General features: G+C 39.8%; 2 protein-coding genes across 10 annotated transcripts in view; one reads left to right on the top strand and one right to left on the bottom strand.

Annotated features, from left to right (window-relative positions):
• The window catches only part of CAPN3 (calpain 3), a 31,574-nt gene extending 26,117 nt beyond the window's left edge, over positions 1-5,457 (top strand). For 6 of the 7 annotated variants that reach the window (XM_027795784.2, XM_027795783.2, XM_027795789.2 and 3 more), the window contains 5 exons: positions 1,021-1,089; positions 1,658-1,736; positions 3,305-3,421; positions 3,763-3,821; positions 4,453-5,457. In XM_027795784.2, the coding sequence (XP_027651585.1) occupies positions 1,021-1,089; positions 1,658-1,736; positions 3,305-3,421; positions 3,763-3,821; positions 4,453-4,479 (351 nt within the window). In that variant the 3' untranslated portion in view covers positions 4,480-5,457. The other variant, XM_055816695.1, reaches the window with a different exon arrangement.
• Positions 5,458-6,549: 1,092 nt separating this feature from the next.
• The window catches only part of ZNF106 (zinc finger protein 106), a 42,923-nt gene continuing 25,159 nt past the window's right edge, over positions 6,550-24,313 (bottom strand). For 2 of the 3 annotated variants that reach the window (XM_013304329.3, XM_055816669.1), the window contains 12 exons: positions 20,661-21,441; positions 20,230-20,285; positions 19,617-19,762; positions 19,171-19,305; positions 18,127-18,243; positions 17,119-17,310; positions 15,985-16,047; positions 14,973-15,092; positions 14,450-14,521; positions 12,805-12,876; positions 12,078-12,224; positions 6,550-11,055 (listed from right to left, as the gene is read on the bottom strand). In XM_013304329.3, coding sequence (XP_013159783.2) covers positions 10,999-11,055; positions 12,078-12,224; positions 12,805-12,876; positions 14,450-14,521; positions 14,973-15,092; positions 15,985-16,047; positions 17,119-17,310; positions 18,127-18,243; positions 19,171-19,305; positions 19,617-19,762; positions 20,230-20,285; positions 20,661-21,441 — 1,958 coding nt within the window. In that variant the 3' untranslated portion in view covers positions 6,550-10,998. The remainder of the gene's footprint in view (positions 11,056-12,077; positions 12,225-12,804; positions 12,877-14,449; positions 14,522-14,972; positions 15,093-15,984; positions 16,048-17,118; positions 17,311-18,126; positions 18,244-19,170; positions 19,306-19,616; positions 19,763-20,229; positions 20,286-20,660; positions 21,442-24,313) is intronic. The other variant, XM_027795781.2, reaches the window with a different exon arrangement.

Raw genomic sequence — 24,313 nt, 5'->3', positions numbered from 1 at the left:
TTTCTGGTGAAGGTGGAGTGCTTGATACCACAGCAGTCCACTTGGGTTGTATTTCCCACCACTACACACACCCACACACCCCTTAGCAAGCCAGGGAAGCAGAACAGTACATTATAGTCTGTAGTCAGATAACACAGCATTCCTGGTTTGGCACACCTTAACTCCGGTCATCTCAATATAGCTGGCATGATGAAAATATCCCCAAACAGAAAACTACAGAATGAGTCAGTCCATATGATACCCTTCAATCAGGGATTGGCAGCTCACATGCTAAAGCATGATTTTAAAACTATTTTTTTTTTTAAACCAACTCAACAGACTATGGTTCTTCTCAATAGACTTAGTATATTTCTCTCTTATCTTTAAGCTTATAATGTATTACACATTCCACTGGGTGCTTAGCATGCAACACATATGGAAATTGTCTCAGAGTAGGGATAATAAAACACACTACAAGATGCCGTATGGGGCTACCTCTGATACAACATCACTCAGTTTTCTTGTTTGACATAACACATGATTTTGAGACAACATAAGTGCATTCAAGCATAACCAGAACAAAATTGTAACTACAACCCAGAGCCATAATGGTTGCAACCCAAACACATTTTTGTAACTGGCTTTAGTCAACATTTTGCTTAGTTGTCAATTCATTTTAAGTAAGGCAGAAAGAGCTTCAAGCTAGGATAAAGCTCAGTTGTCTTAGAACATGTTGGGTAAGCTTCACATTTGGAGGTATTTGGAAAAAACCTAAACCTCTGCTTATGTACTTTAGGAGCAAGCATCTCTCCTGTACTAGATGTTTGCTTTTATACAAATAGTGCTTCACATTCCTGAAACAAAATACTATGCACAATAACCAAAACGTTCACAATATTTTACTGCACAGCTCAGCCAGCCTGTAACATCGAGAAGATCCTGAGCTTAGTTGCACATTCACCCCTTCACCAGTAGTTGCAGATTTAATTAATTTTCTCTTAAAAATATTGTGGGTTTTTTACCTGAATGTTTGTCTCACAGACAGATGGCTCAGGGAAGATAAATTTTGATGAGTTTCGACATCTCTGGGACAAGATTAAAAGCTGGCAGGTATTGCTGGTATTCACAGTGCTGTTCTTCACAGCTTCTGCAGCGCAAAAGCTTGTGTGGGAAAACCAGAGCTCTCTACATATGCTACAACAAAAAGAAAACCTATAAAATTGAAAATTAGCTTCTAAAAAGAAAAGTAGTATCTCTTTTCATTCACCCTACTCACAGCCTAAGCAAATAGCCTGAATCTCTGAAGCTCCAAGTCATGTAAGAACTTCCCCCATGACAACAGCACAGAGGCATACAAATTGGAGGAGGAGGAGGGTGGGAACAAGAATCAGGCCTCACAAATAGCTTAATTAGGACAATCAAAAGAGAGTGTAAACTCAAATTAAACTAAGGAGAGTCTCAAGGGATGAGCTTTTTGCCTCTCATGGTATGGATCTGAATTATTTTCCTTTGTGACTGAGTTCAAGTGCTAACAACCCAGACTGCCCAGCAGCAGCAATATAAGGCAAACAGCAACACCTCCAGGTGCCTGAGGCACACATCCCATATCCAGTCACCGGGTACATTCAACACTAGTATAAGCTTTTCTTTCTACTGTGTATTTTTTTTCTTTTTCCAGAAAATTTTCAAGCGTTATGACACGGATCATTCAGGAACCATTAACAGCTACGAGATGCGCAATGCTGTCAATGATGCAGGTACTTCCCCCAGTGTCCAACAGCTGAAGAAACCTTATTTTGTTTGATGTATCACAGGGTGAAATCAGGAACACTGTGATGCCTGTTAAAGACTGACCCTGGAGAAATTTATAAGTAAATTTTTTTCTCCAGCAGAGCTTCTCAAATATCCAAACAGCAAGCCTTGTATGTCTTTCCAACCGAATTGATCTCTTCAGCTCTTTAAACTTTCCAATGAATGATGCTCTGTTGTCCTAAGTATCTCCCGCTCAGGATCCTGCTGTTCAGGGGGACCAGGGAGTGCCAAAGACATTTGCTCTCATTTAAGCTGTGGATTCTTTATGTTTGCATAAGTAACAAACAAAGAACAGTGGAAAACCTTCAACCCAAGTGTACAGGCACCAAATCCGAGGCACAGCAGGTCAATGTCCAAGTTTGCATCAGAGGCAACTGAATGGACATTTCCTGAGTCCTGCTCATGCTTCTTAGGCATTAAGCTGCTGTGGGCTCAGTCTCCTCTTCTACCTTTGCAGTGAGAAAAAAGAATTTCTGCAAAACCTGCAGTTAATGAAATTTGTTCAGCAGAGAAGCTCTCGACATTTCTTGCTTCTTGTCTCAAACACACCAGTGTGCTCCTTCCCCTCGACAGCGGGCCTCCCCCAGAAAATGTCCTTATCAGCTCTCTAAGGGAGCAAGATGACTTCTTTAATCAGAAAATCTGTAGTGTCCCTATAAACCTAGATGGGATGATTTCAGTGGCACTTCAGTAGTATTTTGGCACATTGTTTTCCAGTTCAAGGAACAGAAATGGATGGCTATCTTGTACTTTACAAAACATCAGTGATTCGATCCTTTGCTAAGGACAAAACTACACCTGCATTTGGGCCCCTGCTGCAGTAGAAATACGGGTCATTTTTATTTTCCAGGTTTCCATTCTCACCAGGAAAGCTGTCAATGTAAAAAAATTATTTTAATACCTCCTGCCCTGATTTTAGACTCGAGAACACATTCCACAACAAAGGTTTCTTATGCAGGCTGTGCATGACCTCACGTTTATCCAACAGCCGGCAGCACCTAGACCACAACAGAGTCCTCAGGAAGCACGGCCACAAGCCGTCAGCGCCACGCTTCCCTGACGTCCTGCCGAGGTGTTACCTCCTCATCTGCTTTTTGACCATTGTGTAGTTTTGTTTTCATAGCGACCTCCTCCTGCATTTCTGTCGCCCAGCTTTTGCTCCTTTGCTCTTATCAGGCCCAGCTAAGCCACAGACTGCTGGGCACAGCCCTCTGCTCTTGATACAGCGTGAGGTAACTCACGTGCTGCTGGCTCTCCTAAATACCCTAAATTATAATAACAAAAATCCTAAACTGCGATTTCAGAATATTACTACTGTCTTAAGAAAGCGGCTGGACACAGGGAAGCTCCTCACAGCTTTCCTTCATTCCATGTAGCGGCTGCAGCGGGACCCTCCGGCCGAGCCCCGGCCGGGCCCAGGAAGCGCCGATGGCCGAACAGCGGCCACAGGCCTGGGTGTCCCAGAGCCTCCCCCGCCGTGGCACAGCTCTGCCCCATTTCTGCTCTTCCGCAGGGTTTCGGCTGAACAACCAGCTCTACGACATCATCACCATGCGCTACGCTGACAAGAACATGAACATCGACTTTGACAGCTTCATCTGCTGCTTCGTGCGCCTGGACGCCATGTTCAGTGAGTGGCCGCCCCAGTTGTACTTCCCCCCCTCGACCCCAAAATGCAGCCATACTCAAAGCGAAGTTTGTTTAAAGCACTCCTGCCTATATATATGGTATTAATAATTAAAGACGTGTGCTTAGGGAATCTAAAATATGACAGCCATCTCATACAAACACAAGAAACCATTGTATTGGCTAAGGTAAACACGTATGCAGAAATACTTTATGACCACATAAGTAAATACCTGCACAAGTCTGTATAACACACCAGGAGCACAATTTGATTTACTACCTGGAATTACCTTTACACACAGAGCAATTTAATCTACTCCATATATTTTTGTTTCCTTGCTTCAGGGGCATTCCACGCCTTTGATAAAGACGGAGATGGCATCATTAAGCTCAACGTCCTGGAGGTAAACAGCTTTATGCTACTATTTCTAACACAATGTCACAACGCTAAATTTTAGTCGTATTATTCATTGCACACATTCTCAAAGGAGCCTACAAGAACTGGTCTGAAATTGTCATCCAGTTGGTAAGAGGTCGCAAAACCTCCTAAAAATTTTGCTACCAACTTTACATGGAAAACATCCATAATCTGCCAGTAACAGCTGCTCTGTAAGACTCCAGTTGGTGCTGAAGAGCACAGCTGCGGACTCTTTGTATCATCTTTGAAATGCTTCACAAAACTTTTGAGACTTTTTTTTAAAAGGGCGATTTAAATCAAACCTACTGATATAGCATTAAACGATAACAGGGTTTAACATAGTTCTTTCTTTACCTTTTTAAATTCTTACTAAGAAGACTTACAAAGTTTCAACTTAAAAGCATGTCTTTTTGCTAAGTAGGCCATTAAAAAGACCCCTCACTTTTTGCCAAGTGAAGGAATAGGAGCAAGAAGCTTAAAATTCCCCACTGCCACTATGCTTCATACCAAGTGTCAGCAAGGAGCTGCCTTCCAGCTAGAGATGGTGATGTCTCAAGTACGATTTGTTGGAGGATGCCAACCAGTTTTCCATCCTTTTATTCTAACTCTTCTTTCAGTGGCTGCAGCTCACGATGTATGCGTAACACCAGAGCCAGCGTCTACCTTCATCAAGACCTCTGTTTTGAGTGACTAGCTCCATTCATCTCCAAGTGCAAAGAAGAGCATTTCCCAATTATTTGCTTCGGTCACTGAGATAATGGGAAGAAGCCCTTAGGAAAAAAAAAGACGACCATACTGCAGTAGGCAGACCAGGGCGCATATTCTGTAACTACTGTTACAATTTCTTGGCATTTTCCTTTGGGCAACAAGGATTAATTTATTGATGACTGAATTAAGCTTTTTCTGCATGGCTGAGACACGGAGCATGCATTGTTATTCTGCTTATGCTGACACCTGGAAAAGCCTTCCCTCAAGTCAAGCAGAATTGGGACTGTATCTAACTGTGAAAGTCAGAGGTGTTCACTACCACCTTGTAATTAGTCATTAACTCCTTGTCCTCCTTTTCATATTATCAATTACAGCCTCTTCATGATATTGACTGAATATTTCACAAGACTGTGCCAGATTACATTAATATTATGCATCCCAACCACGTTGTTACAGATGTGGCTGTGCAGGTTGGCTCCCTGCTATGCTAGGAACGTGGCAGTAAGGCACAACAGACTGCAGTATCTAGGTACAGCCTAGTCTAGTGCTTCAGCAAAAGTACTGGAACCAAGCAATTTGCTCTCATTTTTAGTACCGCCATAGTATCTTAATTACACATTGGACATTTGGAATGTTTTCTATTGTAACTGCATTTTCTGTAACATTGAGAAAGTTGTTTCCCATTTGAGACATAAACCCTCTTATACATACAAATGTATATATCTACACACCCACTCTCCCCCCACCTCAGGGTCTGATTTCCTGACAGTATTCTGTATTTCTTTATTGTAAGATGTGACTTGCAGCAGAATCAGACACTATGTTAGCATGACCACTTTGGCAAGGTTATTAGAATGTGTAAGTACAATCAGTTTAATTGAATTGAAAATAAAATCAACTGGATTTTGGCCTAATTTTTAGAGGTTCTTTTTGTTTTTATTTTGAAAGAACAGCAGAAGATGAAACATTGAGCGCTCTTCCATCATTCTCCTGAATATACAGCAGCTGTTGGGGTTTTATGGCAAGCATGAGATCAGCTTAATATCTCAAATACCTGCCAGTGCACTCCTTGAATGCATTTACAAAAAAGCACTTGAACTTGACAGGTTCCATCATTACCAGCTTTAAGGATGACAGGCTTTCACAACTGGTCAATTGCTGATCAACATAAAACTGGAAGGAAAAACAAAATGTGCAAAAAAAGGTGTGAAGAGACCAGACTTTGTCAGGAGAACCTTCCACTTAGTTCTCTAGTGGTGAAAAGTAACAAAGCAATCCACTACTGTAATGCAAAACTGTAAAACCAAATCATAACATCCACTCAAAGTAATTCTGGTAAATAGCACATTCAACTGAAAGGTCATCAAGAAACAGAAAAACTTTTGACTAAAAAGTTCTTAATGTTGTCTTGCAGTGTAACTTACTCTGAAAGAGTAAGAAAATCCTAAAGTTTAGCTAAAGAAGAGTTACTCTCCTTTACATTCAACTCCTGTTTTAATCCAAATCACATTTTTAAGATGACTAGAACACTAGGAGACCTCCGTTCCAGCCATGCATTATCTCCATACAAAAAAATATGGCCAAGATTCTCTCAGTTGGGATGTTCAGAGAAACCCAAAATCTCTCAGTCAAAAGATCAAAATCAGGATTTTTGACTGGCAACTCAAAATCAGTCCTTCAGGTCCTGGTGAGTGAACTACCAGGTGCTCTAGAGAACTTCCCTTTGCAACAGGCCATGAAGAAAGGGAGTCAGTACATCATCTTGGAGGCACCAGCTGGGTGGACCGTTCCTGTTTTCCCTGCTGAAGGCCTAGGTCTGAGATTGCTGCACACTGGGAGCAAAAACTTGCAACATTCCTGCCAGTGCTGGAGCTTCCAAGTGGCCTGTCTTGATTTTATCCAGCCCTCTTAAAAAAGGAAAAAAATCCAGAACAAAGTCCAGTTCTACCAAATCCTGTGAAAGAATCACTCTATTCCAAACAAAGAAGAATCAGACTGACAAACCATAACAATATAAAGAACTTTTATTTTTATTGGGTTTTTTCTTTTTCTTCTTTTGCTGTGTAGTTTTGTTATTACGCTCACAGCTTTGTACCAGAGTGAGAGAAGAAAACCATGATCTATCTGTGCACATATTCTACACAGCTTAAATGATTAAATATTCAATTATGTTGGTTTATTCCACTTCCATTCTTCAAAAAGACTGTTTAACACTTACAGCAAAATGAAATTTGAGAAGCTGGCAGGTGCATATAACAGAATATATACCCACACAGTTTGCTCTTTCACAATTAAATTTTACAAACAGTAACTGAAACAGTTTCCTTATCCTTCCTCACATATTCTGCAACTCCGGACAACCTAGACTGTTTGAATGATAGTACCATACAAGCCTGAAAACCAAGATTCATCTGTACCTGTGTTTTATTTCAAAAAAAAGGGAAAAACATTTTCTCAACATCACATTTTTATTTCTGGGAGCCTGCAGTTTACTGCGAGTTTTCAGTTACCATTTACCTTGATCTGGCATTATTGTAGTTTGAAAATGTGCATTAAGAACTGCACTACTTCAAACGCACCGCACAGCCGAACTCCTGCTATTTTGCAGAAGTCAGCTCATGCACTGATAATATGTTTAAAGTCTGCAACCCACACATAAAGTGACACAAGGCAGGCAGAAGCTGGGATATTTAACGCATCTTCGTACCAAGAGATGCAGCAGTTTTCCCTCCAGCCCCTTCCACGTACAGAAGCAGCAGTGTTAGGCCATAGAGTATTTTGCACTGCCAGTTAGCTGTTATTTGTCTCTGTGATTTGAAGGAGAAAGAAGCAATGAATATAGACAATCCTACCATTGTCTTTACCATTCAATACATGCAAGGCTATCTGGGTTTGGGAAGGTTAAGCTTTGCAGCCCATGTGAACTTCAAGTCATAACTTTATGCTACACACCTTCCTTCCGGAGCTCAGTCAGGGCTTGGTTTGCCTATAGCACAAGTTCTCATGCTTTTGAAGAGAATGATGTAACTGGTTTCAGTAGTGGCTGGCCCACTCTTTATATTGTAAAAGTGTAAAATGCCTCTGAGCACCTTCTGTCTGCTGAGGAGGCTCATAGCTTTATAAGCACAATGTCAGTCCTGCTAAGAGGAAAATGGTGGCTTGTCCCCCAAAGGGCCTGCCATATGTAGTCAGCCACCTATCAAGTCCAGAGCTCATGATTTAACATTTGACTAATAAAACAAGCACAGATAACCACAAAATAAACCCTCATTCTACCCACTCTTCCACTTAGAACGTTTTACTTGCATAAAAAAAACCCCAAACCTGAAAACAAAAGTAGTCCTGAAACAGGCTCGTGTGCAGCGCTGCTTTTCAGGCAAATATTATTCTGCTAAATTTGGCAAATAGTCTGCCTTCCCAAAAGTCATTACACTCTTTGACTGGAGGTGTATCAAGAATCAAAACCCCAAGCTGCAAGACTGGAGAGGATGTCATTAATGGCTACCAAGCCAATACATTAGTTTGGCATCTCCTGCAATTACCTCCAGAAGAAGTGAACGGCCAATAGCGAAAGCTGCACCGAGTTCCAGCTGAACTAATAGGAAACCTTCCCACAGAACTCCAGAGATGCCTGGGGATTTCCACAGCTGCACAATAACTTCACAGCAAAACCTTTTAAGACACCCTCAGGATGAAGCAGCACTGCATTTTCCTCCGAACCCTTGAGCAATTTTTAAAATGGTTTTTAATTTATGAAGCAAAATTTTATGAACACTCATGCGGCTGCTACTGCCCCGTCTCATCCATTTTAAGATTCTTACAATATATCTGAAATTAGCTGGATTTCAGAAGTCCAGTCTTTTCAGAAGTACTCCTTTCAAGGACGGATAAGGAAGTATCATGGACTACAAGAAAAGAAAGTTTGCTTCCACCAACTGAAACAGATAAACTCAACAAGCAATCAGGAATGCAAATAAAGTGTAATAACTGTGTCTTTTGCAACACCTAGTGAGAAAGATCTTTACACATTCCTGAAAACAGATGAAAGAATGTGAAGAAGCAGTAATAATATCTAGTCTCACACACCATTTTTCAGAATGCTACAATCACTCCACATGCTCGTCCTAAGGACACACACTTCCACTTCAAGTGCAGTCCATGGAGGACCACTTGAAACATTCACATTATTTATGCCACATGTTGACATGCTCCCTCATTGTGGTTGAAAAAAAGCCCAGAACAACTCTTGAATATCAATAATTTTGGAAATGGTTTAAGTATTACGCAGTCTACAGCTTTTAGGTCATGAAAAAAACAAATACTCTCAGAGACATTAGAGCAATACAACCTACATCAGAAAACATGTACGATGCTCAGAGATCTCCCTGAACTTGATTCTCTCTTGAATTGTTTCATCCACAGACCACAGAAAGAAAGAAAACCAAAAATCAAAACCACAAACACACACACACACACACACACACACACACCCCTTGAAAGCCAAAATAAAAACTCCCTCAAAACAGCGTGGGGTCTGAGTCACATATCGGGAATTTTTCCTGTTCACAAACAGCTTAATAAAAACACCCAAACAAATCACTGCAAAAGTATTGGAACCTGAGAGATTCCCATGTCTTTGAAGTAGGATGCTACTACATCTCATTCCTACTTTGTTTCTGTCTCTCACAAAAAAGTCATCCATCTCAAGCAATCGCAGAGAAATTATGCTTGTCCGCTAAGACAATACAAAAACAGCGTGCTTCAGAGAAGGCCCTGAAGTTCCTTGATTTGACGGCAGTGGAACATCCATGGGCTCTCCTCAATCACTTTCTTGGCCTAAAAAGGCTTCTTTGTAGTCAAAGATGAGGCTATAAAACTCATTTGGTCTATGGCTGACATACCAAGCCTCGAAGAAGTGGTGAAAGCGATGCCCAGTCAAAATAGTACATTCAATTTGTTTGAGAAGCACGGGATTCATTTACAAGCAGCTCAGTTTTGCCACTGTGCTGTCTTTACCTTCTGTTAGTTAAATTTCACCTTTTTGTTATCCTGAGCAACAAGTTAGGCAAATGTGAACACAAAGCCCCTTACTAATTAGTCTCATTGTTCAAAAGAGTGCTTTGCTAGACTTGTGTCATTACAGGCGACAGGACTGCAAATACAAGTAGTACATTTAATTGAACTTAATGGGTGAAGTTTTCCATGCCAAGGGACACCTGCAGAGGAGTCCTGACAAGTAGAAACAATCTTCCCCTCTGCACTGGTTTCTCTGTGGTATCTTCTTGCATTAGTAGAACCAAGACTCCTATACATTATATGCATTTTGTATCCTCAGCTTCTGCTTGAGAACTTTACCCTTTAAAATCCTGCTCCATTCTTTCCAGCTGAGTTTTTGTGAGCTTGACACAGCCCAAGCCAATGAAGCCAGTTCACAACAGAAACAAAACATTACCTAAGTGGATGCACTTAGGCAGTGCCTTTGCATTTCTCTGTTTGCTATGCCATGAAGATACAGAAATACAAAACTCAGTCACTAAGATTCCAAATAAAATCAGGAATCCAGCTGTGGTGGCATATCAAGATAGCAGAGGCTATGCTGGTATTTAACTAAAACAAAAGCCAACACCACTTCTTTCCTGTATATAAGGACCAATATTTAAAAAGACTTAAGATTGCAAAGCATGTGAGCAGAGCCACTCTTCTGGCTGTTTTTCTGCTCCTGGCATACCTCTCAAGAAGTAACTGCCTTCCTGCAAATAAACAAAATACCTCAGAAGGTATAGTATTTTGGGAAGTCTGTCACTGTATATATTGTGCTAGTTGTAGCAATTTTTACACAAGGAATAAAAAATAAGTTACAATTAACATTAAAAAAGTTAATTTATTCCAGTTCTCCATAGAATACCTCTTCTTTTTATGAAGGAAGTCAAAATGTACACTGGAAATTCAGGTTACATTGTTAGAATCTGTCATATTCTGGTTTGCAGAATTTTATTAAGATCAGCTAAAAAAATGGGATACGACATAAAATCAGACATGTCTTAAAGACACTTCACAGGCTTCAAGTTGAGTTTGCAGACACCAGCACCTATTGTCATCTAAGTTCTCAACACCCTCTGGACTTCCCAAGAACCCTCAGACTATGCTTCTTAAAAAAAACCAAAACCAGAAAAACCCAACAAAAAACCAAGGCAGACAAGTGGAGGGAATATTCTTATCTGTCAACGTATTAAAATCTTGCAAGAATCTTCCATTTGGGCCGAATTTTACTTGACCAGCCTTATTTCTACAGAGCGCAACACAACCTGAAGTCTCTGTAGCAAGGCATTTCAGCCCCACTCTAACTTTGGATTCCAAGTGGGAAAAGAAAGAGGAAAGACTGGAGTAAGAAATTGATGTTATTTGGAATAATTCTGACATATAAAATTACTTCCCAATGTGGGAGGTGAAAAGCTTCATGAGTCAATCCTGCTGTCATCCTCGGCATGTCTTTCAATGTGTCCTACAGCATCCTAGAAAAAAAAACAACCAGAAGACAGTTAAAAATAATAGTAATAATAGCAACAACAATAACAAATGACTTTGCAAAAGATCCTTGAAGCCTCACTGAAAGTGATATTCTGGATAATATGCATTTTTTGGTTTAAAGCTTCTAAAAAAAAACCAAACTTGAAAAATTTATCAATGCCAAGTTATTAAATCACTTCTATAAATATTTCACATACCACATGATCCAAGGTAAGTAAAACCCAGTTCCCTTTCTGACTAGATGTGCATATCAAATAAACACAACATATACAAAGCTAGTGCTTGAAGAAAAAATTAAAGATTCTACTGCTGGTTCTTAGTCTTCTAAGAAACCTCCTTCCATAGCATATTTTGAGAAGCATTCAACAGGAAGGTAGTTTATATTGCCAAGGAGTAAAACGTGGATTTTACCAATCAGTCTGCAGGTAACAACCCTCCTTCCACCCACGCCCCCCAACCGTTTGCACATCACTTAATCCAACTGTTATGCCTTCTTCATTTTTTTCCCACCTATGCTAACATTCACGCAGAAATGTATGCACTACTTATTTAATGATTCTTAGCAAAACCAATCCCATATGCCAAGGAACAGTATCAGCATCCACAACAATGAAGGGGGGTAGTGATGGATAAAAGTTAAGAGGATAAAAACCTGTTTCAAGACTGATGTTTGTTCATCTTAAAAAGTATTTTTTTCCTACAGAAACTTGCATCCTGAGTAGGGTTATCAGAATTTCTTCTAATATTTCAAGAATATTACTATTTCCATATAGTATTTCTGTTTTAAATTGACCATATCTCAAGTTATAATACTTAGTTGCACTCTTTATCAGTCACAGGTTGAACTGAAGCCTATTAGCCTTGTATGACTAACTGTATGCAGTCAAGCCTGTCAAGACTATAAGAATTTAACCCTTTTTAAAGAGAAATAGGATCAAGTCCCACAATTGTGGTGATGCAGATACTTTATGCTACCAAATACAACTATGTTAGTTCAACCACATACCTGCTTGGAACCCTTCCTGGAAGTAAAGAAAGCATCACAGTTCTTCCAACGACATTTTAGGGTCTGAAAATTAGGGTTGGTGTGGTCAGTCAGCAAGTGTTGTTTCAGATGATCCACAACTCCAAAGATCAGTGAACATCCATGCCACTGGTAGAAAATATACACCAGAATAAGCCAAAGAAAAATAATTTTAGCTAGTAGTTTTCTTCTTGCAACTTCACAATATTTTACCAAGACATACATGTTCACATGTACGCCACCTCCTGTACATTTTTTCATCTCTATTCCTTGAATTATAGCTTTACAGAAATTCATCCTGCCTCTCACCAAGCCTAGACGATCAGCAAGAATGGCAGGAGAAAGAGAGGAACCAAGGCTCTTACAAGATTGAAGCTTACCTGAGACAGAGTCATTGGGAATTTAATTAAATTTATTGAGCAGAGTAATTTAGCTTTCTATGTCACTCAGCTGAAGCTTTTGGTTTTAGAGTTACGTGTCACTATCTAAAATTTGACAGAAAGAAAAATAATTTAAGATGCTGCTATCAACTTGCCCCAAAGCATACACATACACTAAAGACCATGCAAAATGTACATATACATTTTAAAAATATTATTGAATTACAATAAATTAAAGGTCAAGCTATCCAAGACTGAGTAGTGACCATGCCCAGAAGATTCATCCAAAAACTATAACAAAAGAAGGCTAAAAACATTTTTCTCATTACCCAGCAACGATAATTCTGCATCAGATTAAGCCTCACAGCTCTGACACTGCCATCATAGCATCCAGTATAGATCTGTGAAAAAAACATTTATGGATAAGCAAACTGGGAATAATGGGGCGGGGGGGTGGGGGGAGGAGGAGGAAGTAAAATTTTGGAGGAAGCTTCAGTGCAGAGTATATTAGGTGAAAAACAAGAAAAGACCAACTTGCAATGATTCTGAATTTAAAAAAAATGGGTCTAACCTAACTCTTAAGATTTGCATTCATAGTTTACAAAAGCCTACTAGTGAATAAGAAATGTTTCCATAATTTCTATTGTTGATAGTGTCCTGTGTGTAAAAGTTCAGAATACTTTGAAATATGTTATTATCCACTGAAGTGAAAAAAAAAACCAAAAAACAAAAAAAAAAGAAAAAATTGGGTGCAAATGTCAAGTTGAATATATTTCCAAGACTTAAACAGTTACGTGTATATCAAAAAGGGATGAAGAGGAAGGGTGAGGAAGAACATCAGGATTTCAGAAGACGACGACTGACACAGATCCTAAAAACATAGGCAAAATGTCATCTTGAAAAACACTTTTGTTAGGCAAACACACCACACAAAATTGTCCTTGGGAAAGAAAAAGATGTCAGATGCTTGTAAGCCCATAAAGAACTTTCATCATATAATACATAACAGAGAATACTCTCTTAATATTATAATTACTCACATAATAAAGAAAACTCTGCAAGCTGAAGATTTCATTTGTTATTTTTGTTCAAGTATTTTTGTCTCTTGGAAATTCATCATTAGGATATAACAGCCAATCTGCTGTGTGTAAAAGACTACACTTTAGTACTTAAGACTGCTACAGAAAATGATAATCTTCCACTCATCACTAAGCTCCTGATCTGAACATTTTTTTGAGAATGCCCAAAACAGATTATTGCTGGGAGACAGTTCAAGCCTCAGACTGTGCGAAGCTTGAGTGCACGTAGCTCTCAGTCTCTCTCATGTAAGAAGTGAGGCTTGGGCAGTATGCATACCAATTAGCAGGAGACAGTTCTGTTAGATTTGATGCTTCTGTTATTAGAGATCATCTCTATACCTTTCATTTTACAATCTGAAAGTTTGCAAACAAATTCCTACATATGCAGGCAAATAAGTGCTTTTAACGACTACTTTAAGCTACTTATTTATCCAGAAGTGCTTCTGAAACCTATCTTGCAGGACAGATGTATGAAGAAATTCTGTGTGCCTAAATCAATTGCATACCTTTGTTTACATTCTATCAAAGGTTACTAGAGGTTTGACTGTGGGTGAAGTTTTTCTCTAGCATCTGGGTGACTCCCCTGAGTAAAAGTCAAACATGATGCTTGAAAAGAGGTAATATTTTACTATTTCTAGACTCTTCATTGCAATCATCACTTCAAACAGAATAATTGTTTTAATGCTACAGTAAGTTAGAAGGTAATTTTTCCCCAGACAATAATATTACATCAATACAAAGCCTTTATAGTAACTTAATTTTTTGGCTGATGTTTCTAAGTTCTTCTTAGTCAGACAGCAGGTTGATTTCATTATCTGAAAAAATGAAACTGTCTCGCATATGCTTGTGGAAAATACAACCTTCTCTTTGAGACCAGCAGAAAGAAGGAAGTTACCATGCTCTTATGGATGGTCATACACATGATCATATCGCTGTGGCCTCCATACACTTGCAAGCGGTCGTGAGACTTGAAAGAAACAGAAACAAACATTTAATAGCATGACAGTTAACAGCCCTTTTTCACAGACTCACAAATGACAACGCTTCCAACAGCAGCTTCCTGAGTAGCAACTAAACTACTCTGGTGGATTCCAAACCTCGGAGCCACCAGGAAATCTCACTTTTGCTTACATTACTTTTGTGAGTCTTTTTGTCCAACTAAGCACTTAGTCTTTCAGCAGACAAAACTAACATTTCCCACTTTTCTGAGCTGTCATTGTCTTAGGATAACCCGGGTTCTAAAAAAAATGGTTCAGGTTACATTCTTTAAAACCCATGTATTTTGGCTGGTGAGATAATGATATAGCCTGAGCGACAGGAAAGAGAAGGATGGGCCAGAGACCAGTAAGCACAAAGATGACTCCTAAATAATTAGCACGTGTTAGGTAAATGTCATTAGTAACTAAAAGTTTTCTTACCTGTAGTTCATAAACACGAACAAATTTATCCAGACATGCTGTCACCATCACTTTCCCAAGAATGTTCACAACCGTTACTGCATGGTTATGACCTTTATAGATCCGTACCAGCTCTCCAGTCTGCATCAAGAAAAAGCAAAGGCAAATAGGTGTGTGTTTGTTTTTATTAAAACAAAAGTTTAACCTAACCTAGATAGGATAGCTAGCTTTAACGCTCACTGCTCGGAAAATGCAAACACCTTTTATTAGATTCCATCTCCTGTGAAGGTACTTCTAGACTATGATCAAACACTACTTACCTTTTCCTCCCCGTGTTAACACAGAGCCATTCCAGTACACTAGAAACGTGTACCACTACGAAAAGTGTCTACTTCTTCTATCATTTATAACATGTTCCCACCTGTCCTGCAACTAGCACTGTGCAGCTACTACTAGCAGTATTTATGTAGCCACAAGGATCAGTGAGCAAATTTAGCTGAATACACATTTCTTTTTTCAATTAAAATTTATCTCTGTTAAGTTTCTTAATCTACCTTGTTGCATAGCTACATGAATGCTTCTGCTAGCACAGGAGAAAGATGGTGTAAAAGAGGAAAAGAGCGGCAGGCTAGAGACAAAGCATTCACGACAGTATAACAGCTTTTGAACCAGCTAGTTTGGAACACTGTATCCTTCAAGTTTTCCCTGTAACAGAGGAACTCCTCCCTCACACACCTTTGCTCTAAACCCTTTCTACATTATCAGCACATTTGTGTAGTTTTTGCAAAAGCAAGATCCCCAGATAAAAAGGCATTGCATATCATATTACAAGAGTTAGCATGTTTATCTATCCTCTGCGTGCCTCCTTAGTTAGCTAGAGTGCACAGTCACATTAACAAAGTCATATGACTTCCATTCCTGGAAGCAGTTTGCCCCACCAGTCAGTCAAAAATCCTGGAAATACTGACTTTATAGCACAGGAATTCACTGCCTTAATAGCAAAAGTCATTCCAACTTTGTATATGAGACTTACATGAATGTTGTGAGCATGGACAGACTGATCACTGGAGCCACTGAATACCAGATCATTCACAACCTTACAAAAAAAAGTATTTATTACTTTTGTAGCAGACATGGAAATGGGCAAGCAAAACATTAAGACGCTGTTCAGTTTAAAGTTGTACTGTAACATCTCCTAAATTTGACAGAATCAACAGAGTATGCCAAAAAAGCATGCACTGAATTTTTTACATAAGAGCTATAAAATGTACTACGCTATCCCCTAACAATGACTTTTGACACTTTCACAATTGACATTAGAAGCTGTTAACTTGCAGCCTACGAGGCCAACTCATCCTACCTAAGGACTGTTCTCAGGGACAGCTCAGCAGCAGGTCAGGGGCCAAGCAAACTGGATGCAGAATGCTGCTCTGCACATGCATAGTAAAGCTCACCGCTTCCTGGAAATACTGGATGTGCTGTGTACTTATGTTCTGGTTGTGTAAGAAAGACTGTGTTCCTGACTTGTACTGATCTAGAAAAGAAGCCTAACCGATCCATCATGGATCAAGAAGGCACCACAGTATGCTGCCATGCAAGCAGGACTGGGACAGTCCACAGAGCAAAAAAGGCCGAGCCACTGCACCGTAACATCTAAAGTGACAAATACAATTTATAGAAGTCATCCCCTATCTGTTACATGGTGGTCACAGCAAGGCAGTCAGACAAGCATATGCTCCAGCTTGTAATCTCAGGAGCCAGAAACCTGTAAGTGTTAATTATTCCTCTATTAAAAAAGAAGAACATTTCTCTAGAGTTAATTTTTTTCTAGTTTCCTCTGAGGTCTGTACTATGACAGTATGTGAAAAACTTAACCTTTTCCCTAACTTTTCCTCTGGTGGCAAACTCAAATTTCAATATTCCCTGAATCTTCTAACAACACAAAATAAACATGCTTCCTACATACACCCCCCCTACAGCTTTGCTGGGAACACGAGATAAGGCAGCCAGCCAGAGACAATTTTGCTACCAAATTACTCAGTTTTTTATAATTTAAAATGGAGGAATCCTTTATTTCCTACCACAATCTGCTCACTTTTAGATGAGGAAGAAAAACCACATCATTTTAAGCATTCTTTGTCAAAAATGTATTTTCAGAGACACTTGCCTTCATGCAGAGTATAGTCTTGCTGTGACCCTCCAGGGTTCTGAGAAGCAGCCCATTCCGTGCATCTCGCACGCTGATGGTGCAGTCATAGGAGCCCACTACCAACAACTTGCGTGCTCCTTCCTGAGCTGTGGCTAGACAGCTCACTGCTCTAGGAGCATGGCATTCAAAGGTATCAACCTGCTTGTTGTTCTGTTGGGGGAGGAAAAAAAAAGTGGTGTTTAAGAATTAAAACTTTGCTATGACACTGACTAGGCCATCAAGTCTTTTTTGTGTTGTACTTGTTACAGCATCTGAATTTAGTAACACCCCATTTCAGCAGCGGTAAGAGTTGCATCTTAAGAACTAAGCTTCCAAATCAAGGAAATGACTCCTTATGTTAGGCTTCCATTTCCTGTCTTTTTAAAAAATATTTCATTATTTAGCAAAGGTCCAGTAATTCCTCCTTCCAAATTAGAACAATGAGAGGAAATATGAGAAAAAATGCAAACCAGAATGAACTTTTACAGATAAACTTGAGAAATTAGTCTAGGATGCATGAAGAAAATAATCTATTTAAATAATTATTTTTATTCATCTTTTAACATCATAGGGACTGCTGATTAAGCCTCTTTGCCAGAAAACCCGTGAACGAGTCTCTTCTATAACTGCAAATAGAGCAGACTAAACCAGCACCACACTGAAGTCTCTCACACTACTTTGACGGACAAGAAAGGAAGATTCATAAATAATCAGCTGTGTCAGCAAACTCTCATGACACATGACTGGTAGGCCATGTGGTGGAACCTTAAGGAAAAGTGTGACATCAATACAGCAGTTAAGAGAAAGGTAACCAGAGGGAAGAGGAGATGGGACAGCTTCATGCACTGACAAAATAAGGGACCGAATGGGCCAACACTTTCATTACAAATACACTTACTACTCAAGACAAAGAATGGTAAGAAACACAGAGTGGAAAAAACCAATATCACAACAGGCTTTTAGGTGCCAATATTTACATGAACTAACCTTTATGCTGAAAGTAACCACACTGCCATTTGCAAGGCCTGCATAAAGGATCCGCCATCTACTGTGTAAACAGAGCACTCGATCTTCTAATTTAAACTGTTCCATGCATTCCTTGGTCTGGCAATAGAAAGTTTTTAAAGTTTTTCATTAACTGAAAACAATTCAGGGAAAAAAGCCTGAAGTGAATGATGATTTTCACCTACAAGCTGCATTTTTTGAACCAACAGCGTTAGAGAAAAACATCTGAAAGGCTGGTGTCACATGGCAGTTTGATCCTATTTTTACTCGGCTCACTCCCATCTCTGAGACTTGACCGTACTTCAGCAACCAGTTACAATCCTAAAAGCTTTATTCTAGTTACAACCTCTAATGTATATAGAAATTTAGACTACAGACTATATACACACACATATATATATATATATGAAAAAAACCCGTTACATGCTTGATTTGAGGAATCCCCATGAAGTCCCCCACAGATAAAGTGCCATGAAGCATCAGCCTAAGAGTTAAAAATCTCTAGCAGTTTGCCCCCTGAAGCAGATACTTGCTTTCTAGTCCTTCAAGCCACAGGCTGGACAAGCCTTCCAATCAATTATCTGTAAAAATCCAGGTTCAGGAAGACTCAAGTCTGCTCCTCCACCTACCCTTAGAAAAACAGATACCTGTTCTCTCTACAACTTCTCTACACAGAGAGCAGAGCCTTCCATAAGCAATGAAGTTCAGAATACAGCAAGACATACAATCGTGGTCAGACAACCATTCTGCACTTTGGTGTTCCTGACATCTGGGGTCCTATCATGCTGTTCTGGCAAAAATTACACTGACAAGCTAGCCAAAAGATAAGGATAGTAAATCATTTAATGGTTTGCTGTTTGTTTTGGGTTCTGGGGTTGGGGTTTTTTTCGTGCTCTGCTCTAATGCAGTATGAATTGGGGTTCTTGTCCAGTTCATATGGGTTTAAAAGGCTTTCTTCATTTATATTTGCAAAGAAACACTCGCATAAAAATGCGGTACATACTAATCAACACCAAGTTTGAGTACCTTGATACTGTAACAGTTGATAGTGTGGTCACTTGAGCCAGTGAAGAGTGCAGCATTCTTCCCATTTGTCTGAGTGACCAGGAGGCAGTTCACTTTCGAAGTATGTCCTTCAAAGACAGCCACACACTTCCTGCTCTAAAAAGGAAAGCACAGGATTTGTCAACATACAGGCCCATAATGCCTCTCAGGATCTGTGCCTGATGGAGTAGGGTAGGACAGCTAACAAAAGGAGGATACATGCGGCAATCTATCTCCCCTTACCCCTCTCACAGGGAGAAGGAGTTGGGGAGGGGGAGAAGCGAGGTTTGAAGAAAAAGAACAGCGTAAAAAAACCCAGGTGCTTGAAAAAGCAGGCGCTTTCTTAACTATATAGTAAGGCTTTACAAAACCAGAATTGTAGCCTTGTAACTGCAATTAATTAACACCATTCCCACAACCTTACTTACTACCAGACTGTAGGCACAAACAGTTTTGTCTGCTGAGCAGGTGTACAACAAATTCCCAAAAATCTGAATAGCATTCACTGCAGCCAGATGTCCCTCAAAGCTTCCCTCTGTAGGTTCTTCATCCTCACCTGGCTCTGAAGACACTTCTGTAGGACAGAGACATGAGTACTTTGATTATGGGAACACACTCAAGCAAACATACTGCTGTCGTTTGTATTACCAAACAGCAGAACTGTTTTGTGGTCTCAGCATCTTAAAGTCAGATTTCATTGTGGGTCCCAGTTAAAGCCTGTGAGCAGCAGGAGGCAACATAAAATATCAGAAAGACCTTTATATGACATTGAGTCCAGAAAGATCTTTAAAATAGCAAAAGGATTGTATATTGTTTGTCCTACAACACTATGGAGACTGTGGTGCAGAAGTGTTCATGTGGGAAGAAGAGGGAGGATGTGGAGGAGTCAAGGCACAAAGCGTGCAGTGAGAGATGATGTGAAGTGAGTATGCATCAGTTCCCACTTCAGTTTTTCTCTTAGGGGCCAAATTCCCCTCTGGAAGCAGTCTGATCGAGACTTAACATACATAAAGCATGAGAAGAAAAGCTAAAAAGATATACCTGATGAGTTCTTTGATCCTCTTAGTGATGATATGGAAGTCTGTGTCTCAGCCACACTGTAACACAGAAATAAAGAGTATTAAGATTAGACTCTATATGTTCATTTTCAGACAAAATATTGCTGTAACACAATAGAAAACAAGACACTGCACTTAGTAGAAAACAGGCCGTAACAGATAAGCTCAAAAACAAACTTTCTGTGCAGGGCAGCCTTGTTTCTTGTATTAAAGAAATTAGTAGGCAACAAGACACATTCATTTGTTGGACAAAAAAAATTTCAGTTTTCATTTTCCCCTCTTATTTCACTCCTGAATGAAATTAAAAAGTTATTGATGTTGTAAGACTTTCTGAATAGGAAAAAAAAAATAAAAAATGAGGCCCTTATGAATATTATATAGTGCTTTTACTTTTGAGATCTACAATAATCTCACCTTCTTTTCCCGTCATCCCTATAATTTGTGCCAATCTCACTGGTAGAGCTCACTTCATCATAACCGGAGCAGGACGCCTCTAGGACTGCTTGATTCACAGAGTTGCGTGAACCCCTCTTTGACGGGCTGTCTGGTTTCTCATCGCCCGACTCTGATGAACCTACGTCAACCACCTCACACTGGGGTGCTGGAACTTCCACTAGTTCCAGAGAAGCATCACTGTCATTCTCATCTTTGTTTCTTGCTGTTTGAGCAGCAACTCCATCCTCCTGTCTTGGAGGAGTGGATGTAGTAACTTTTTCTCCTTTAGGTACCTTTCCACCCTTGACTTTCCGGACAGGCTTAGAGTCAATTATATCCTGTTCTGTATCACTGTTCTCTGGCACGTGGGCTGCCCTCAGAGTTTTCTTCTTCCTTAACTTTCTCCTCCTCCTGTTTCCTTTTTCTGCTGGGGCTACAGTGGTTGCCATCTGTTGCTCGGACGGTTCTGCTGACAGTTTGGGGGTTTTATCCATTGGTGTTTCTGGAAGGACTAAATGCTTCGCAAGAGGAGTGCTACACTGATCCAGTAAAAAGCTTTCAGTCACCGTATCATTTATTTCTCTCTTGCTAAAAACAGACAGTGAATGAGGAGAAAGGTTTGCAGGAAGTCCAGCCTTTCCCCTGTCCGCAGCAGGCTTGTGAACATCTTGATTAGTGTGTTGGAAACAAGCTGCCAGCTCTGATAGGGATATGGTTTCAGAGATAACTGGATATACTGAAGTCTTCTGGTTGGTCTCTTCTGAAGAAAGCAGACTAGTGTTATATTCAATCTGTACAGCAATAAATATTTACGCAAAATTGCTTTCCCTGCATTTTTCTGTTTATACTTAATTGTGCATGCAAAGTAATTTTCCCACATGTTGAAAGCTACATGCACATGCAGATTCGCTATCTCAGTCAGCTATCCAGCCTTTAAAAAACCCCACAACATAGCTGAAGAATAAAATGTTTATCTGTGTACCCAGAACCAAAGGAATGGGGCACATCACTCAAGTTGCTGGCTGACTATATGCTTTTAAAGTTCTGACAAACAGCTTTTGGTGAATCCTATATTGACGGCTTCACTGGGTGCTGTCTTACCAGCTGTCACCACTGCTGCAGGACTGGTATTAGCCAGTGCATGCCTAGTATGTCTCAGCTGCTCATGTTACAGATTTGCTAATAAGTTAAGATTGACTGACTTTATTTGATTTTATAAAATCATTTTTAATAGAAATATAGAGGGACAAGAAATATATTTTAATGAAACTTACAGTTGCACAGTAAAAGCTGTTATGAAATCCTTTGTACAGTCCCGTACCAAGGCCAGAAGAATGGGCTAGAATCAGTGTTTAAAACTTAGGTAGTAAATTGAGGGTTTGAAAGGTTTCTTTGTAGTTAACTAGTCTTCTGTATGTAGAAAGTGTATTGAAATGTCAGAATATATGATTAATGGGAACTGGGGAGAGTCGACTGGAACAGCTTGTAGTTATCTGCCAAGAAACCATGAACTTTAGTAAAAGGTAATTCTGGCAGGGGGAGATCGCGACCACTGACTCATATACCACCTACCCAAATCGTACCCCAGACCCATTTCTGGACCTTTCTAACCTTTACTGCACAGAATCGGATATGGGAGGAGAATATGTTAATGATTTTCGGGAAATATCATGATTATGCATGAATACTTAATGACTATGCATGAATAAGTTCTATATATAGTGTCTGATTTTGAAACTTGGTGTGCGTTGATCGTGAGAAGACTCACTCACGCACCCAGCCGTTAATAAAGAAGTGTCTGCTTATCTACATCACATTGGTGTCAATAAGTTCTTCATTCCGAGATTTCGGTAACACTCAGAGACACAATTTGAAGATCTTGCACTTAAGCCATCTGCATTAGTTATTTCTACCAAGTTACTTGGGCCCAATTGAAAGTGAGCCATGCACAACCCACTCTGCAACCTTTGGTCCTGGGAATGGCAGCACTGTAGCCACCAGGGCAAGCTTTGTAAGTTCATCAGTGGTGGCCTAAGCAATGGGGCAAACATACTCTCCCTGTCACTTTAATTCGAAGCCAATATGAACAAATGAATCCAACCTCTCAACTGAGACAAGCTAAGAGCACAGGCAGCATCTCTCACAGCTGTGCTTCCCACACCCTGAAGTTCCACAGCTGCATTTGCAGTAACTACAATCCAGAACAGGATGTTTCAAGTTCACTGCATTTACTGGGTGGGATCTCTCAATGCGAATGGGAAGCTGGCAACATTTGAAACACCTCCCTGCTTCCCTCTCTTAGAAACCAGCAAATTAAACCTACAGCAATGATTAGACAAAGCTGTTGGACTGTTTAACACATCATAGTACAAATGTGATGCTTTGAAATCACACATCCAACTAGACACAGCTTAAACGTGAGCATCTCGCCCCACAACCTCCTCAGGTGGGAAGTTCCAAGATAAAATTAGAACTTGCTGACAGCCAAGTTTATTGTATTTAAACTAAGTCGATGGAAAGCTATTTTTCCCCTGACCCATAGCTGTCACACACAGCTGCAACCTGTTAGAAAACCCTCTAGGCAGAAGAAATGAATGCTTAGACACGGTTTGAAGTTACTGTGTGGAATTATATTGGGAAGGCGGCATACAAGCCCTTGAATTCTGAATACACCTCTAATATCATGCATCCCTCATTACCCACAGGAAGGGGGAAGGAAGAAAGTCCAGTCACTTAAAAACAAAACAACCAGGAAAATCAAAGTAACTGGCAACTTAAACTGAAATTTCTAAACCCAAAAGTTATTAATTGTCAGCACTTGGGAGTACTGTAGGTGTTAGAAAAGGAAGTAGGAAATCACCGTGTAGTGCAATAAAACAGAATCACTCAGTTCCACAGGTGGGAGAGATTGCTGGGAGTTAGGGGAAACCAAATGCAATCAGCTCCTTCAAAGCAAGGCTGAGCTGACATCCTAGGAAAGCTAACAAGCCAGGTGTTCAATCCCCAGAAAGCATACAGCCAGCCCCCAGAGAGAACTCCTCTCCACCAAATTACAGAATTTACCTGATGGCAAATCCTTATTTTTCCCAAAAATTACCAAATTCATTTGATGGCAGACATATTTAAAATTTAATGGATACAGAAGTTGATCAATACCAAAACCACATTTGACAAACATCAAAAACAAATCTGTAGGAAACTGAAAAATATGCTAATGCAATGAAGACAATTAAAAAGTAATCATTTAAGTAATAAATACAGCTATACATTGAAGGTTCACCTTTATGAGAGAAAAAACCAAACCGCACTCTTTAGTTTCTGTTGTGCCTGCACAAACATCAGTGAAGTCTGAAGATTTTGCAAGCAAGGTGCTTCATGCCACTGTAGCTAGTGATCACTAAATCTTTATTCTGAATATTCCAACTCTAAAGAAAAATTACACCTCTCCCTACTGATGTTTCAACATAAGAGAATGGCATATGCCAATAAAAATGGGAAAGTGAAAGAAAGATAGTGGCTTCCTAAAAGCTGAGTCTTAACGAAGCAAACAAACACAAAAGCAGATTCTCCCCTGCCACCCAAGTTTACTTTAGCGTACACCCTTAGAGCTTCATAATCCCTGTCAAATCTTC

The sequence above is a fragment of the Falco peregrinus genome, chromosome 1, assembly GCF_023634155.1.
Source record: "Falco peregrinus isolate bFalPer1 chromosome 1, bFalPer1.pri, whole genome shotgun sequence".
Lineage (NCBI taxonomy): Eukaryota > Metazoa > Chordata > Aves > Falconiformes > Falconidae > Falco > Falco peregrinus.
The sequence above is the reverse complement of the archived record's forward strand: the minus strand, read 5'-3'. Positions and strand labels throughout refer to the sequence as shown.